General features: G+C 42.0%; 1 protein-coding gene across 4 annotated transcripts; it reads left to right on the plus strand.

Annotated features, from left to right (window-relative positions):
- Nucleotides 1-1,284: 1,284 nt before the first annotated feature.
- LOC122612824 (putative fatty acyl-CoA reductase CG5065) lies at nucleotides 1,285-17,922 on the plus strand. 4 transcript variants are annotated; one of them, XM_043786673.1, is made up of 11 exons: nucleotides 1,285-1,424; nucleotides 11,859-12,742; nucleotides 14,374-14,490; nucleotides 14,553-14,657; nucleotides 14,719-14,862; nucleotides 14,925-15,059; nucleotides 15,122-15,242; nucleotides 15,309-15,608; nucleotides 15,700-15,832; nucleotides 15,909-16,166; nucleotides 16,264-17,922. In XM_043786673.1, the coding sequence occupies exons 2-11, from the start codon at nucleotides 12,329-12,331 to the stop codon at nucleotides 16,409-16,411; spliced, it is 1,875 nt and encodes a 624-aa protein (XP_043642608.1). In that variant the 5' UTR covers nucleotides 1,285-1,424; nucleotides 11,859-12,328; the 3' UTR covers nucleotides 16,412-17,922. The 4 variants fall into 4 exon arrangements, with proteins under 4 accessions (XP_043642608.1, XP_043642607.1, XP_043642605.1 ...); XM_043786672.1 differs by lacking the exon at nucleotides 1,285-1,424 and adding an exon at nucleotides 5,436-5,710; XM_043786670.1 differs by lacking the exon at nucleotides 1,285-1,424 and adding an exon at nucleotides 10,987-11,140.
- Nucleotides 17,923-17,939: the final 17 nt, after the last annotated feature.

Below are 17,939 nucleotides of genomic sequence, written 5' to 3' on the forward strand. Positions count from 1 at the left end.
TGCACGTAGTAACCGTTTTCATTTATTGTCTTCGTGATATATCAATTATATTTCCCTCTAGAGCATTGGACATTTCCACCTAAGTATTTCCCTATTCATTTATCTTAATGTATTTTAAAGTTGATTAATATGCAGAGTGGCATAGCAGTCATCAGCCCACACCCCTTTACCTAGATATCCGACAACTTAAGGCCCCGCCGTCCCCAAATGACAATGCATTTTTGGTTTGTTTTTGTCCCCTTTATGTTTTGATTTTCACATTTATGTTGCGTGCACTGCAATCGGCTGGCGACCTTGCTTATTGTCCAAATATTTGGTTCGCCGAAGGTTGTGACACCAAGATTGCCATACAATGGAGATATGTTATCAAATTGATTCTTAGATAAAAGTGGGGATAACGTAACTTTCTAAAAACAAAAAATAATTATGAAATAATTAATAATAATATACAAAACAATAAAATTTATTATATGTTTTATGCGGTACTTCTGGCTATAAAAGTTTCACTGTCTTGAAACATTATTCTATATCTATGTATCTTATCTATTTCCTAACTATATAAAGTTTTAAAAGTAACTACCTTCTAATCAGTTCTGATGCTTTGCTGCTGCTGTTTGAAATTCCCGCGCAATGGCAACGCCGCTTTGGCGCAGGGGGGCAGCACTGGCGGTTATTTGAAATCGCAGCAAGCGGTGATTTGAGTGCTTGCTTGACTATTTGTGCGGCACAAATGTGCGAAAGTGCAAGAAATCAGTTTCTGTGTTTGCTGCCCGACAATCGGCTATTTTCGTTGGCCAACGCAGGCGCAGGAAAAGCGGCAAGAAGAAGCACAGGAGCGGAAAGGAAGAAGAACTAGACCAAAGTGGATTTCATTCAATAGAAAAAACGGCCAAGGTGGTGGAAAAATCATAGCAATATCAGCCCCCAGAAAGCGAAAGAGAGCGTGTTTGTATTGCCGTTAACGCACCACCGAAAAAAGAAGGGAGAAGTACCGTTACCGCAGAGGGTGGAGAAAGGAGAAAGCAGAGTGAGTGCCACAGTGAGCGGTGAGAGGTGAGAGAGCGGTATTAATGGTGAGCATCGCAGGCGGCTCGGTCGCCAGAAGCTTCTTCTTTCTGCCTCAGTCACATTTCGCATTTCGAGCAGTGCTGCTCTCTTCTTTCCGTCGAAGGAAACGGTACATTTCCCCCACTAAACGACATAAGGCTGTTCAAAGGGTAAAATAAAATAGTTATTGTTAGAAAAAGGAAGCAGTCGCGACGCGAAATGCCTGGTTACGTGTGTGAGTGAGTGTGATGCCAAATAGCAAGCAATTAATTACCGCAAGCAAATAGGAAAATTCCCATCTCCCGGATAAATCCAGTTCAGTTCAAATTGCCGCAGCATCCGCACACGTTTCTAACCTCACTTTCGTTTTGGAGCCGGTACGTACACGCCCTGAAAAAAAAAACTGGGGTCTTTTCCGAACCCAACAGACCTCATTTTCATTTCCTCCTTTATTTTTAGCCAATTTTTGTGGCCTAGTTTGAGCATATTTCTGTGTCCCATTTTTTTTTGCTCGGCGTTTATTTTTAGCCCCCTTTTAGGAGCAGCCCCTGCCATTGGGGACCCCCTTGCTCCCCATAAAAAAAATGTATGTCGCTGGGTTTATTATCTCATCCGGAGAATGTCGCTGCTTTTTGGCGTCGATGGTTGTAAAAAATTTAGCAGAAAATCTGACATTTCCGTTTCGCGTTTCCGCCAAAGAGCAGACCAGCTTTCCGGAAAGAGAGCGCGCCAGGAGAAAAGCAGCGAAGAGCCAGGGAAAAGCCAGTGTTGCTGAGTTTTGATGCGCGGAAAACAGACATTCAGCCTGAAACTATGCCCAATATCGCAACGAGTTTTCCAAGAAAATGACTTAATTAACCACCGTTGTATGTAACCCTAATATTGAACTGATACAGTCGACAGATAAAGCCCTATCTTATCGGAAAACCAATAGAGCTGTTGAGTCAGCTGGTTAGCCATTATATAAGCTGCCAACAACCCCCCGGAAAAGCCGGCAGACGCCCAGGAAAATAGTAGCAGAAAATGGTAGCCAAAGAGTGTATTTCGCTCTTCTCCGGGACAACTTTCTTCTCTTGAGACTTCGCTACACATCTCTCTCGAAACGAGAGCAGGCGCGTGAAATAATCTTGGGGAGCTTGGCAAGGAAAAAAATGAAACAGGCATTTTCCAATTGATTTTCAAGGCGGTCGACGCGAGTATTTCCCCCGAAAGTTTCATTATATATCTCACAGAAATTAAATAAAATTCAGATAACGCTTACATTATACCCAAATCGTTGAAAATGTTTCCTAAAAAACGCGAAAAGTGCAGAAAAAATTCCAAAGACTGAGCTGATATTGCATAAAAAAGAAGCGATGTGTGAGTAGTGGCATCGCGCCCGGAAAACTTTTGGGGAAATTCAGAAGGGGTGTTGGTGTGTGCTCGGAAAGTAAGCCCGAAAGTATGCCCCGAGATGAATAGAGCTGCTGACAACCTGCCCATTAATGGGTCTCATAAATAATTTGTATTTAATCCGCATTTTTCCGACCAGTGTGTGTGCTAGTGTGTGTGCGAGTGTATTATTGCACTCGACAGCAAGGCGATAACATTTCAAGTGCATTATGTCATTTTCCCCGTTTTGTTGTCTACCTCCCCCTCGATTTTACTATGCTTCCCCAACCCCAGCCCGCTCCCCTTTGACCATGTGTGTGAGTGTTTGCCATTTCACAGCCGAGAAAATGGAAAAAAAAAAGGACGAGGACGAGAATGAGCAGGTCCTGTCAACAGGGCGCCATCTAATGCCGTAACTTTGTGTAATTAAAAAAATATAAAAATGAACAAAGCACTTGATGAGGGGTGCCTGCTGGTTTGTACATACATTAAGTCCCCAAAGTGTGACGTTTGAGTGACTGCGATGAAAAGCATGCTGCTTATGAAAATTGATCATATTTCATACCTGAGTCATCTTAAATCGAAAGAGTTAACTAATGTAATTGGACAGTAAGCCGCAATATTAATTATTCATAACTCTAACAATAAATTATAGAAAACATAAATAGGAAGAACTAATTATCGCATTTCCATGCATCAAAAGCTTTATGGGCCATTAATTTTCCCGAATTTCCCATTACTACAATTCTGCGGAAATCCCCTTTTTAATGTGAGTATTGCCTGTCACTGCGGAAAGTTTTGTTTTATGCTGGCCCATTTCCGGTCAGATGAGAATTTATTCGCTCAGCCTAAAAGTAGGCAATCGATTGGTTTTTCGCCCAGCCTCTTCGTTCCCAGCCATTACCATTTTCCCTTTTCATCTTCTACAAAAGAAATTCCTTGGGTTGGCCAAAACTTTTGCTTGGTTTTTGCACTGCTACAAAAAATGAGAGAGTGTGGGCTGTGTGGACCTAGCCACGCTTGGCTAAGTCGTCTATTTCGAGAGTAGTTTCCGCTATTGTTTGGCTTATTTTCGGGATGGAGCTTGAGCAGAGCTCGCAAAATGTGAGAAGTGTATGCAAAATCAATTAAAAACTCAAATGTTTGCCAGCGCACTTAGAGGGATTTTGGGGGGCACGTGGCAGTCAAATCTACGAAACACACCCTCCGCACGCCAAAAAATCATTTCCGTGCGCCCTTTAATAAGAAAACAAACACTTTTGTGTGCCTTAGTCAAAAAGTTATAAACACATGGTGTCTACGTACGCATCTAAAGTATTTCTGTTTGAAATTTCGAATATATATTATACTTAAGTGTGTTACTTCGCTAAAAGGTATTGATGACGTACGTATATCGCTGATATTTTTCTCACTAAGTGATTCACTGCTAAGCTATTTTTTGAAGTGTTTGTTTGCATGGACTCTCTTAGGTTTCAATGACCAAAATAGTAGGGCTGACTGTTAAATATGAATGAAAGTGGCTACGCCAATTTCTAAGAGCAAATGTAACAAATGTATCTAACCTTCAGATTTTGCCTTCTTTGTATGTGTTGGCAAAGTCGTTAAGCTCGTTTTAAGCCATATTTTAATAAATTACTTACATTACAAATGTGGTAGTTAAAGTATACTGATAAAGCATAATTGAACATCAATCACTCTGATAACAATTTCAATTACATCATTACTACTTACCATTAATAAGTGAAAAGCTGTTTCCAGCTCAGTGACATTAATTGCTTGATTCAAGAACAAGTTTTAAGAGCACTAACATTTATTTAGCTATTAAATACATCAATGTTATTTTTAGATAATGTTAATTTAAAGAATTGCAAAAGAATTATACAATTTGCTGTCAGACATATGTAAATCTATTCATACGTTGTGTATTTCATTTTGTAATATTTTGCCAGGGTTTATGTTTCCAGTGTACTCGATTAGTTCTTGCAGTTAACTGTGGTGAATTAATCACCTCCCCGCCCACTCGTTTACCCTTTTTCCAACCGCAAGTGTGACCTGCCTTTCAATTAGACACGAAAGTTTTTTTTGGTCAATTTGGCCGTTGGTGCTTGGCTATGTTTTTGTGTTAACTGTTACCTGGTGGCAAGTGCAAGATTATGCATGCACACGCACACGAAGGCAGCGGCAGATACCTGATACTGCTGAAGTGTACTTTGACCTCTTTCGGCTCTGCCGGCGTCGCTGCCGGCGTCTGTGTGAGTGGTCAATGTCAGTGCCTGACCACATATCCAATTTCTTCTCTTCCTCCTCCGGTTTTCGGTTTTCCACGACTTGTTTTCCACACACACCGTTCTTTTGCGGCTTTTTCAATTAAAGCTTGTTGCACGCTGCCTCGGTCGACGTCGCTCTCTTTTTCGCTCTCTTCTGGGGATCTCAAATACATATGGCATCACAAATCTCGCAACAGAAATCTACGTGTCCGCCGCTCTCTCTTCGCGCTGCTTTCTTTTGTGCGCCTTTCTTGGCAGCGCAGCTTTGAAGCCGACTGCATAAATCTTTCACTTCTTTGAGGGCCAAGTTTAGTTCAGTTCCAAACGGCCGACGAAGCGGACGCGTCGCTAAAAGATCACACTTTGTATATATATATACATATATGAATATATATATGTGTACATATAGTATATGGTAAAGAAAAGCAGTTAAAAAAGTTAAGAAAGCGAGCAAAGAACGGTCAACTCTCTCACGCGCTCTCCCTCTCTCGGTCGCTTGATTTCTTTGCGCCTGCGCAACGGTCATTCTTCGTCTTTCCTCTCTTCGCACTCTCTCGCAAAAGTGAAAATATTTGGAGAAATTTCTTGGGGGCTACCAACGAAGAAGAAGAAGCAGCAAAAGCAGCAGCAGAAGAAGCAGAAGCAGAATTTCGGTCTCGAGTTTTTTAGTGTGTCAGGAGTGGGCATAGTTATCGGTATCATCGTATCTTGCCTTGCCAGTAGTGTCAACAACGAAATAAAGAATTGTCTACAAAAATAGTTTTTCCGTTCTATTGTTCTCAGTTTTTTTCAACGCGATCGAACGGCCAGCAAAAACACCGCAAGTGTCAAAAGTTCCGCAAAACCGGAAACCACAACAAACGAATTCGCAAGTCCCCCCAATGTCAATGACCTAAATTTGGGGCTTCTCGGAAAAACAAAGTGGGAAAAATCAAATCAAGTCAATGCAAACTCGACTTGCTGCTGCAGCATCTTCAGCGTCTTCGATTAGAGCCAATAGCATCGGCTTCATGTTTGCCTGACAAGTAAGTGCAAGCCAGGCTTGGCCCACAAATATTTGAGCTGTTTCCTTTTTGGTCGGATTATGCAATTTCAGTTTCAGCTAATATTTGACCCACGTTAAAACGTTCAACTACCGTGCAGCTTCATCTACAAAACGTGCGGGGTTGAGCAGTTTTATAACACTACATTTTAAGAACAGTATAGATATTCCCAGGCTATAACCTTATTTCAAATTGGCGCCCAAAATGTGTTGATGTAACTCATACAACCATTAAAATTCCATCACTCAATTCAATTTGACTTACATGAAATTGATATAAAAGTCAGAATCGAATAAAAGTATGAATTGACAGTCACGTGGAGGTTCAGTTTATAGAAGTTCGCCTGTAGTAATATGCAGGTTGTAGCTGCGAGAAAGTTTCAAGAGGCAACTAATATTTTCGAAATTTTTGTTGCTGTATATTTGTAATATTAATCATTGCATATTTACAAATAAAATTTGCACACAGACGAGACAACGATTAGCGACAACGAAAACGAAAATGAAAACGATAACGACAGCAGAAAGACGTTGGAGCATAATAAATAAACATGGATCATGGCCACACACACTTACTGCTACAAAGATACTACATCTCAGATTGCAAAAAAGAAAAACCAAAAACCGAAACAAAAAAACCAAATAGCCAAAAAGCCAAAAAGCCCTCCAAAGACACTGCAGTAAAATGAGTGGGGCAGCGGCGGTCGGTCGATTGTTTATTTAATTTTTACATTTACAAATATCATTACACCGATTTCTGTTTTTTGTGGGCTAAATATCTGTCTCTCGGACGCGGACAATGTGTCATAATTGCGAACCCACATTGACTTGACCCACATTTCTGGCTGGGAGTGGAATGGAGCGAAGTGAAATGAGTGGACGCATGCGCAAATGCATCGACAGCAAGCGCTGAGCTCAGCCGAAATTATTGCCACAGTCAATACGGCCTGTTCGAATACGTTTATATGGCATATAGTATCGGCATTTCAGTATCGGCAGCGCTATCTCCCGACTTCGAGAAGGCGACATATTTCTATTGATTACGTGCCTGGCCTACCAGAGCGCCCCCTCGAATTTCTTTTTCACTTTCGCAACTTTGGGCTAGATTCATTCTACTTGGCCACGGGGCTAATGGTCATACTCAAAATGGGTTACGGAGCCATTAAGCCAGCCACTTGGCATTCAGATCGATTGTTTATTGAGCTCACACTTTCGCAGGCCTGTGACGTAAAGCTCGGTGCGAGTTTTTTTTGGTAACTGCCGAATCTTCCTCGAAACCTTTTTATTTTGACGACTTCGTGTACCACAGATATTGTTTTTCTCTGAAAACTTCACAACAGTAAATAAGGCACGGAAATATGCATATTTTGTTTACTTGGTATATTTAACAGTAGGTTACATTTTGTATTCCTTCAACAATTAAACAAATTCTTAAGTTGTAAGCATATTTGGCTTCACTTGAAACTGAAATTTTTAGATAAAAAGTACCCAGACTTGTTCCTATTTTGCATATTATACACAGATAGATAAAAAGTGTACCCAAGCATGCTACTATTTGCTATAAAGCTGAATTTTTACTATTACGATCTAGCATAAGCATGCGCATTAGTTTTTAAAGTCTATCACCTTGCACCTGACATGTGTACTGTGTGCCCTGCTAATTGCACTTTGGATTTTATTCTGAGCTGTCATTTAATTGAAATGCATTTGGAGTCCTAGTCTTGAACTCTCACATGAATGGACCTCGTTTCGCAGTTCACAGCTCAAAAGAAATGGGTCTTATCTTAAGGTCTAGTCCTCCATAAATCTTCATCTTACAATTGCAAAGCCCAAATTGTTTTTGATTATTCAAATTGGCCGACAGAGACCACTTTTAATTGCAGCCCGACTAAAAGAATGTTTTAATTGAGCCAGTAGACATTACGCCTTTGCTCATGTGACCGGACTAAAAATAAGATGAACTGTATATTAAAATTGTGAATTATTTAATATCTAGCGAGCGCGTGTGGGTGCGAGGGGGATGGAGGCTGAGCTTTTAAATTGGGTAGCTAATCTGCTGACTACCTCCGAATGGGGGGTACCACTGACAGGTGGAGGGGCGGGGGAGCCCCCATTATATACACAGTTAAATTTAACTTTTATGCTGTAAACTGCGAGATCGCTTTTGTTTGTTAATCAAGCCCCACGAATTATGGGCAGTGGGAGGGAGATCCCACAGATCCGAGATCCATTCTATCCAACCCCCTACAGATTTATTCAATTACACACAAAGCATAGATAGCTTACGATAACCATAAGAGCAGACATAGTCGACCACTGGCCAGTGACAACCGGACAGGCCACAATTCCAGAGCCTCACTCAAAGGTTCAATAGAATAGAGGGCACAGACCCATTATGCGCACTCACACATGGGGCACAATGGGTCCATACGAGTATATGTAGTATATCCACACATCTGTCCAGCATCCGCCGTGGCTCGAGGTCTACGGGTTTACATAATGAGGGGCCTCCCATTGTTGAAAAGTGAAAATGCATATTTGAACTTTCGTTTGTGGTCAATTCAGTTCGATTCGATGCGGTCCGAGGCGAAAGAAACCCATCCGTAAACGAGACGAGCTACCAAATCGCCAAAACAAACAGGTTGACACCGCCGCCAAGGGATACAAATACACCTCAGAATCGCACTGCTCGTACGACTATATCTTTGCGGCCATCCTATAGACGATAGTCCGTTCGCATGCGGAAGCATTCGATGCGGCTGTAAGTTTATATATATATATATATATATCGACATATATATATGTATATGGCGAAGGCCTGAGTGCTAAAGACTCGTAATCCGAAAGCAACAAGCTCCAAATGAGGAAACAGCAGGGCCCGAAGAGAGGAGACAGTGTAGAAAAGAGCAAAGAAGAAACGCGGCTAAAGACGGGTCTTCGACCATGGGAGAAGCACAAGATAGTGGATGTGGTCGAAACAAGAAATACCCTTGAGGAAGTTCCTCTTACGTCTATTGAAATCTAAGATTCTCAATGTGTTTCACGTAATTAGTAGTAGTAGGTGGTTAGCAGACGCCCTCAAATTGAACAACACTTGTTCTCGCACGCTATAAGTGTGTTAAAGGTCAAATGAGTTGCTAATCTGTAAACAGAATGAGTTGTTTCTATAATCATTATTGATTTTTTTCATCGATTAGCTCGCTGGATCCTAATTAATTACAGGCAATAATGATTGATTACTATTTAGCCTATTTAATGTTTTAATCTAATTAAAGCGACCTTTTTTACTTGAGTTTACATTAGTTTTCTTGACAAAATAATATTTTCCTGTAATCCAAACTTCTGAGAAATGAATTCCTTCATTACCCTGATAGAAAACCTATGGTCAGCAATCCCTAGCCAGCCCCAAGGGTATGGGTAGGGTACGATTTGTGAAGCGGTCGCTTCCAAATGTCCGGCAAGTCGATGCTGATGACGATGACGAGGTTGCTGATGATGATAATGCGGCACGATTATAGGAAATGGGTCAGACAATACACGGGCAGCGAAGACTGGTGTGTAACTACCTTGTCAAGGCAGGTTGAATGTTGAATGTTTACCGTTTAACAGCACACACGCAGATACATTTCGGTCTTCATGTTTGGTTAACACGCTCCGTGGGGCGGTGGGCGGGAGGCGGCGGGTGTGGGGAGCGGTGGTGGGCAGGGGCGTGGCCGGGCCAAAGCGATGGTTCGATGGTCGGTTCATTTGCCTCTTGTCGCTGGCGCGCAAATTTTCGTTGCAGTCGGTTGGACAGCGAAGGAATGACAGAAGGGCGAGCAGGGGGGAGGGTGAGAAAAAGTTGATTTTCAAGAAATTTCACTTTAGAATGAAGAGGAACCAGTCGGCGAAGTTGGCCAGGTCTCAGCGACTCGAGGCTTCATTGATAAATTTACAGTTACGTGATGAGGCCGCCGTGATTGCCGCGTCTCAAATTGGTTTAAACTTTAATTATTTAGCAGCGACTTAACTAGTTCAGCGGATATGGCCGGCCCTCTGCGATTTGATAACATCACACACACCACACACGATAATGCCCGGTCGAAAGACAAACAACCAATGTGCCAATTTCTTAACACATTTCTTGGCCACATGGAGAAACAGCAACAGGGCAGCGCCGTATTTATGCCAAATCCGCGAAAGAAACCCTCAAATGCAAATGACCAAAAAAGTATAAATAGTGCCAGCCATCTGTGGCGTTTGATTTTGGTACAAACTAAAAAATTGAAAACGAAAGTTTAACCAAAAAAAAGACCGACAACAACAAAAACAAATTTAAATACATGGAGGGAAAAAATATTGCGGAATTTAGATATTTGAAAAAGAAGAAGAAAACAAAAATCAGAGACCTACAAAAGGTTCGAAAAATAAAAAGTGAAAGTCATGGGCAGACGTAGTTTGAACCCCCCAAAAAATTCGTTCAAGAAACGCCACGCTTTAAGCCAACATCATCATCAACGTGACTAGTATCTCAGTATCTCAGCCTGACGTCACACCCCATAAGTATATCTGTATATCCAACTACCAATCAATCTGGCCAGAAAGATACACACTCACTCCCCTGCTTCCTGGTTACGATCAATATTTGGTCAACAATAAATTTGAAATTCAATTAGCAAGGCATTCGGCGAATTACATGGCAGAATGGGGGGATACTTTCTGATGCAGGGGGTTCGAAGGTCAAACCCTTCCCGGACAACCAAATAACCAAAACGTGGGCGCTTTGGAGGGAAGCGATTTTTGCGGCGAAACAAATACGATTTGTTGTTTATTTGATATGTTTTCCCTTTTAGCCAGAGCCCTGTTGATTCACTTGTTACCAACGCTTGTTGACAAATTCATTAGGGATTTTTTACAACCCTACAGTCAGGAACTACGTCGGTTAGAACCGTTTGTTTGCATTGGCTAAGTGTGCTGCCCCTTTTACGCGAAGGTTAATAATGTCTATTTAGGTTTATAACTATTTCCTGGGAACCACCCACCACCCCACAGACACCCAACAATCTTTCACCATTTAATGTGTCTCCCTGTGTTGGGGGCTGTAGATCTTTGATTTCATAACGCAGGGCAACTTTGGACCTGCGGAGATATTATGACGTGTGAAACACTCTTAAGTGGCACTTGATCATGCGGGTCGCCATAAAGCAATAGAATCTCTCGGCTGAGCGCAGCTAAGCGCAGCTCCACTCGGCTCATGTAAAAATCGTTTAATATAGAATGAAGTGTTCCCAGACATATAGTGGGCATTCGCCAACTGTCACTGCTATCGACAGTATCGTCTCCTCGGTTCGTTTCGACGGGTCTTAAGTTTTCAGTTCTCAGTTCTTAGTTCTCGGTTCTCGGTTCTCGGTTTTCCGTTTTCAGTTGTCGCCTTGTAAGCCGATTTAAGCATTAAGCGGATTTCGCATTCTTAGCTCTATTGTGCGTTAAATTCAATTGCGGGCATTGGTTAACTTTATTCAAGATCTTTGTGATGTGGAGGTTCTGTTACATACATCCTTCGACGTCATTTGCATATTCTTTTTCGTTATGGCCGATTGCCAAGCTCTTAGACGTCATAGCTCAGATTTAGGTTGCCAATCAGATGCGGCTCAAAATGATAGCTAATTTTAGCCCGGTCCCAAGGATAAATGACGTTTTGATGGATATCTAATTTGATAGGTGCATGGATGGAAGGCTGGATGGATATTGCTAGCACTTTGATTTGGCTTTCGAGGGATATTTTACTTTGACATTAATTTGTTGTTAGTCGCACATTGGGTATAGAAGCTAATAGAGAATGAAGAGGGTTAATGATTGTGTCAAAGTTGTGCAGGCTTTTCACGTACGAGCTCGGATAACAAAAAATCATTAAAGGATTATCGACCGGCAATAATTGAATTAAAATTGTGTGTGCGAATGAAGGCAGCATTATTTGACCATTTTGCTTTTTTTTTGTGCTATAGTGTTAATTTAGCAATGACTGTTTTTTATTAAAACATTTAAAACTATTTTTTTTTAAGAAAAGCATTTACATGATAATCTCATGTGAGCATATAACTCCTTGGAACCCTTTAATTAATATGTTACATTTGTTTTGGTTTGTCTTGCAGTTCAGCAGTACACTAAACCTCGGAAGTTGTAAGAAATCGGTCTTGTTCACCCCCACCCAACCCACAGGATACACCTGCTGAACACTTTTTGTACAAAACCAACCGAAAGCAACCTCCAGGACAAGCGACTCATGGAAACATGGACAGACGTTCAACGGCGACAGAAGGATTTTCAACTAGCTTTTCGAAGGACTTAATTGAATAAATTTTTATGAACAATTCAGCAGCTTCCAAATAGGGAAAATCAGAGTAATTACTTCCAAACCGAAAGTATATCTATTAGACGGCAAGAAGGAATATAAGGGATCTACCGCCCTTGGCAACTTGAACGCACACTGCAAATGACAAAGAACTGCTTCCTACTTTAACTTAAGCGCAGGACTCGAACCGCAGGATAATAGCACACAAAAAGGAACAAAAAAAAGAAGAAAAAACCACACACAGACAAAAACCACACACAACAATCGAACATGTCACACGCGGTAGCCAACAAAACGGAAACGGAAGCAGCGCCAAACAGCAGCCTCAAACAGTCCGCAGCCCCCCAGCCCGCAAACAGTCACGATGCCAAGCTGCTCAACGGCACTTTGGCCCGAACCAACGGACTAACCCATGCCGCCAGCGTGGCCACCTCCTCCTCCGGCTACGGCAGTTCGAGTGCGGCCGGATCCAACGCGGGCTCCGGCGGAGCCACCTCATCCGCGTCCTCATCCTCAGCGGCGGCGGTGGCGGCCTCGACGGCCCTGCCCTTGCCGCCCAGCAGCAACGGCCTTCAGATGCCCTACGAGCGCTTCCGGGCGGACGACACCAGCTATGTGCCCATCGCCCAGTTTTACGCGGGACGCAGTGTCTTCATCACAGGCGGAACTGGATTTATGGGAAAGGTGAGTTCTAAAATTCCTGGGGAATCGGGGAAATGATCTTAATTTCTGTTTTGCTGTCTGATTAGTTTTGATTAATGCGTATTTATTAAACAATCACGAAAGCGCACATAACTGGCCTATCTAATTTGCGAGTGATTACCGTATTCATCTCATTAAATCATTTCTTTGATTGAAGACAATTTGGGTTGTGCAATCGGGTTTTAAATATTTTAGTTAAAATTGAATTTAATTTCGTGCGACAGAGTAAATAGTTTTAAATTGGCAAATTATCCCTTTGATTTATTAAATGTAAATTGCTTGAGATAGCTTAACCTTGTCTTACTGCATATCTTCTGATTTTTTCCCAATACATGTAAAGTTTTCGGCTCAACTATCCCCCATTTACTGCATTATTCTCTTTTTACGCCCTAAGAGCCACCCGCCCACTTTCATTGCATACTTTTGTGGGCCATTGGCGAGCCACTTTTATTCACGTCACGCATACGCCTCGTGTTTATTGACTCCGAATTGAACTATTGAACCCGGCGGCCTGGTTGGGCTCGATTGAAAACTCCAAGTGTTTGCCAGTCATAAAATATGCACAAATATTTGTGTGCGCGCTGATAAACAAAAAGTCGTGGAATGGAGTGAAGTGTTGGGTGGGTGGTTTCGATGGTTAGCCACCCTGAATTTTAGATTCACTTTGTATTAGCTGTTTGCGTGCGATGTGCGTGTGTGCTTGACTTGGTTTGCTTGCTTGCTTGTTTTTCTTTTTTTTTTCATTTTTATTTGATTTTTAAAGCCGTAATGCTTGAGTTACGTTGAGCTGGCTCCACTAGACGATGTTGACTCATCGTCGCCTGCCATGCAAAAGCTTCATAATGCAAGTACTTTGACTGCGTCTATGCATTTGGTGTGGCTGGTTCTCCTACTCCGAGTTCCGCTTAATTGTTCTTAAAGTGGTGCAGCGGAATACCCGTTCCGTACCCTGTTCCGAATATATCCTCCGGCTGTTGTGCCAATTTTTGTGCCAGCTATTGTTAAACAGATGCACGGAGAGAAAAAGCAATGTGTAGTTTGTTAACAGAATTTCTTAGTACAAGCCTTTTAAATCTCCATTGCAAAGTATAAGTAGATACGACTAGAATTTCGTTCATGTCAGTATGCGAGTGACAAAAGTAGTTCACCAAAAATAGTCGTATGCACTCCCTATTTTTTCCTCTGTAAATATTGCATGTCGGTGGCTCCTGGCTGCGTCATTATGACATGAAATCGCAGTGGCGCCACCCAGACTCTGAGCTCGCAGTGGTGCTGTGTGTTGTTCATCGATTTTGTGCTCCTGGCACGCCCACCACCCACCAAGCCACCCACTTAACAGCCCACAGAACCAAACCACCCACCCACTACCCCTTTTGTCTGACCCGGCCTGTAGTCGCTGGAATCCAGTACAATTCTCACATCGTTTTCGGGGCGGTTCCCATGCCCCGCACCACACGACCAACGGGAGTCAAGTAAAGACAAACCGCAGACACCACTGAAGTGGGTCAAGTGTGTCCTTGGGGGTGTAACAATAATCGTTTACATGGTTAATGGCTATATTCAATGACTGAGGGGCTATTAATTATTCGATTTCTGATGTACCCTATTTCCAGGTGCTGGTGGAGAAGTTGCTGCGCTCATGTCCGGACATAAGGAATATATATCTACTGATACGACCGAAACGCGGTCAAGAAGTGTCAGCTCGACTCACGGAACTACTAAATGCACCAGTGAGTGAAGGAGTTTGGGATGTGTTTAAGCATTGGACTAAAATATTGTAAACATTTCATAGCTCTTCGAATCACTGCGTCAGGAGAAGCCCAAGGAACTCAGCAAAGTCATACCCATTTCGGGCGACATAACTTCCGAGGAACTGGGTATTTCAGAAAAGGATCAGGTGCGTTTTCTTATCCTAGTTTAAATTGAATGCACTTTAATGGAAATTCTCCATGTTTTAGAATCTACTGTGTCGCAATGTTTCCGTTGTGTTTCACTCGGCCGCCACTGTGAAATTCGACGAGAAGCTCAAACTGTCTGTCACAATCAATATGCTGGGCACGAAACGCCTCGTCGAGCTCTGCCATCGCATGCTGTCACTGGACGTAAGACTGGGATATGGAATACGGATATGGGGCGATTTCTAAATCAATTAACGCTTTTACAGGCACTAATCCATGTATCCACTGCCTATTGCAATTGCGATAGAACCGATGTGTCCGAGGTTATCTACGCACCGCCCTACAACCCCGATGATATCATTTCACTAATCAACTGGCTTCCGGAGGATATACTCGATCAGGTCGGTTACTCCGAGTGTTATATTTTCAAAACTTAATAATTGAATTGATTTTTATATTTAAGCTTACACCGCGCCTGATTGGCAAGCGTCCCAATACGTACACGTTTACAAAAGCCTTAGCGGAGCATATGTTACTTAAGGAGGCTGGTAATCTGCCCGTTGCCATTGTGAGGCCATCGATTGGTGAGTAGAGCAAATTATCGCTTATGTAATAGATCCAATAATATGATATATGTAATTGTTATGCAGTGACTGCCAGTCTGAATGAGCCGTTTGCCGGTTGGGTGGACAACTTCAATGGGCCAACGGGCCTGGTTTCGGCGCTGGCCAAGGGCATGTTCCGCACGATGATGTGCGAGAAGAACTATGTGGCCGATATGGTACCTGTCGATATTGTGATTAACCTGATGATTGCCGCCGCCTGGCGCACAGCGACCCGCAAGTCAAATAACCTACTCATCTACAATTGTTGCACCGGCCAGCGCAATCCCATCATCTGGTCGGAGTTTGTCCAACACGCCATGACGAGTGTGCGCAAGCATCCCCTGGGTGAGTAGAGAGTGGCCAAACAGACCACATAATCCCCTAATGTGACCATTATAATTATACGGACATTGTTTACTGTTTTCTTTTTTCCCAGAGGGCTGCCTGTGGTATCCGACTGGCGACCTGCGCATGAACCGCCCCATGAACACGCTGAATTGTATAGCCAAGCACTTTTTACCGGCCTACATTCTGGACGGTGTGGCTAGAATCATGGGCAAGAAACCATTGTAAGTTCTGTCGGCCGCTCCCCTCAGTGCGCTACTACCATTAATTCTATTATCTCTATGTGTATGAATATAACAGCGTTGTCAACGTACAAAATAAAATTGCCAAAGCTGTGGAATGCCTCGAGTACTTTGCCACACGCCAATGGCGCTTCAAGGACGACAACGTCCACGGCCTGCTGCACACGCTGAGTCCCAAGGATCGCGAGATCTTCGTCTTCGACGTGCGCCACATCAACTGGGACAAGTATGTGGAGCGCTATGTTCTGGGCTTCAGGGAGTTCCTGTTCAAGCAGCGACCCGAATCGCTGCCGGCCAGCAGAAAACGCATGCTCAGGTGAGGAATGCAGTCATTTTCAAAGGAATCATTATAGTTTCCAGTTTTGAATTGATCTTATCGCAGTTATTAACAAATATGAATTGTTCCACCTTAGGCTCTACTATCTGCATCAGCTGACCAAAGTGGTGGCGGTGCTGCTCACCTGGCGCTTTTTGATGTCGCGCTCGAAGCGCCTGAACGACTTGTGGAGCTCCTTCCTGGAGAACGCGCTCAGGATGGCACGCTTGATACCCTTTTTGTAATTAAATGCAGATGGCGACCGGTGTGGAAGCTTGGAGACAGCAGCTGCGTACATATGTATATGTGCTGTGATCTGGCGGGATCTGGCAGGATCTGCGAGGATCCTCTTCTTTGCGATTGCTAAATGCTTTAACATGGCATACATCTTAGAGGTTTTTAGCAAATAGTTATATTCATATTTTTTATATATGTTACAAATGAGTAAACAGCAGAAGCCACAACACATCCAAACAACCACGACACAAGGAGCGTCAGCTAACTAAACATTAAAATATTGACATTACGCAATGGGGTAACTAAATGGCATCCATCACATTTATTCAGGTGCAATTATAGATCACAGGTTGAGAGGGCCCGGTGTCGGTTGTTGTCTCCACTTATCTCTCTCCTTCTGCGAGATTGTACAATTTTTGTGAAATAATTTAAACGCGCAAGGAGAAAGCCCAAAGTCGAGGAGAATTCCACAATTTTGCAAAATGCGATAGAGGATCGAGTGAATTTATTGTCGGGACTCGTCGACGATGAAGCAGTTTGCATGAATTAGTACATCCAAAACTATACGAATAAATCCAGAAATTTGAAAAGACAAACAAAACCGATTAATTCAGCAATGATTAGTGAAGAGAATAAATGAAATTAAAATAAATGGCTTGTTATTGCTTTAAAAATTACATAAACGTAACGTAAACTATGCTAATTAATTAATATTAATTATAAATATTATTACGTAACGAGCGAACATTGCATATAAATAATACGACAAGAAAAACCAACATTATTTATAATTGAATGTAGTTTTAACATTTTTACATTTACAATTAAGTTTTCAATTTATATAAAACAAAAAGCAGAAGGAGCGGAATTATATACGTCAGGAGACAAAATTCAATTTATGTATATGTATATGAAAAAAGCCGAAACACAAGCAAAAAACTACAAAAAAATCATACCGATAATAAATTAATGAAAACAACAAATATATTTATATATAAACATCAGAAACATAATTTCTTAGCATTTGCAGCCTAAAAACTAAATCTAAGCGTAGCCAGAAATGGAGTTTCCAAAAAATAACAAACTATGAATGAAGTTTTTTGAGAGAAACGCAATTAGAGAATCATGATTATGAAATTTATATTTGAATGCGATAAATTAAAATTAATAAAACACAAAAACCTATACAAACATACAAACAAACAAACAAACACATACACACATAAAAACACAGAAACCAAGACACATATAGTAAGAACATTCCATCCAGTCAGTAGGAAATCGGGTCATCAACCAACTCTTCCTCCACTTTGGACTTTTGCTTCCCGTCTCGTTTGATCGATATGGGCCAGTTAATATTGGCCGGGTTACGGCCAGGATATATAGTTCGTTCTCGGGTTCGTTTTCGTGCAATTATGAAATATCTTATGTTATGCCTAGAATTTATTATGTTTTATTTCTAAAGCGATTTGTAAATTGCAGTGCATCAATAAAATACACTTCCAAAATAATAATACAACTATACCAACGCGTTCT

The sequence above is a fragment of the Drosophila teissieri genome, chromosome 2R (assembly GCF_016746235.2).
Source record: "Drosophila teissieri strain GT53w chromosome 2R, Prin_Dtei_1.1, whole genome shotgun sequence".
NCBI lineage: Eukaryota > Metazoa > Arthropoda > Insecta > Diptera > Drosophilidae > Drosophila > Drosophila teissieri.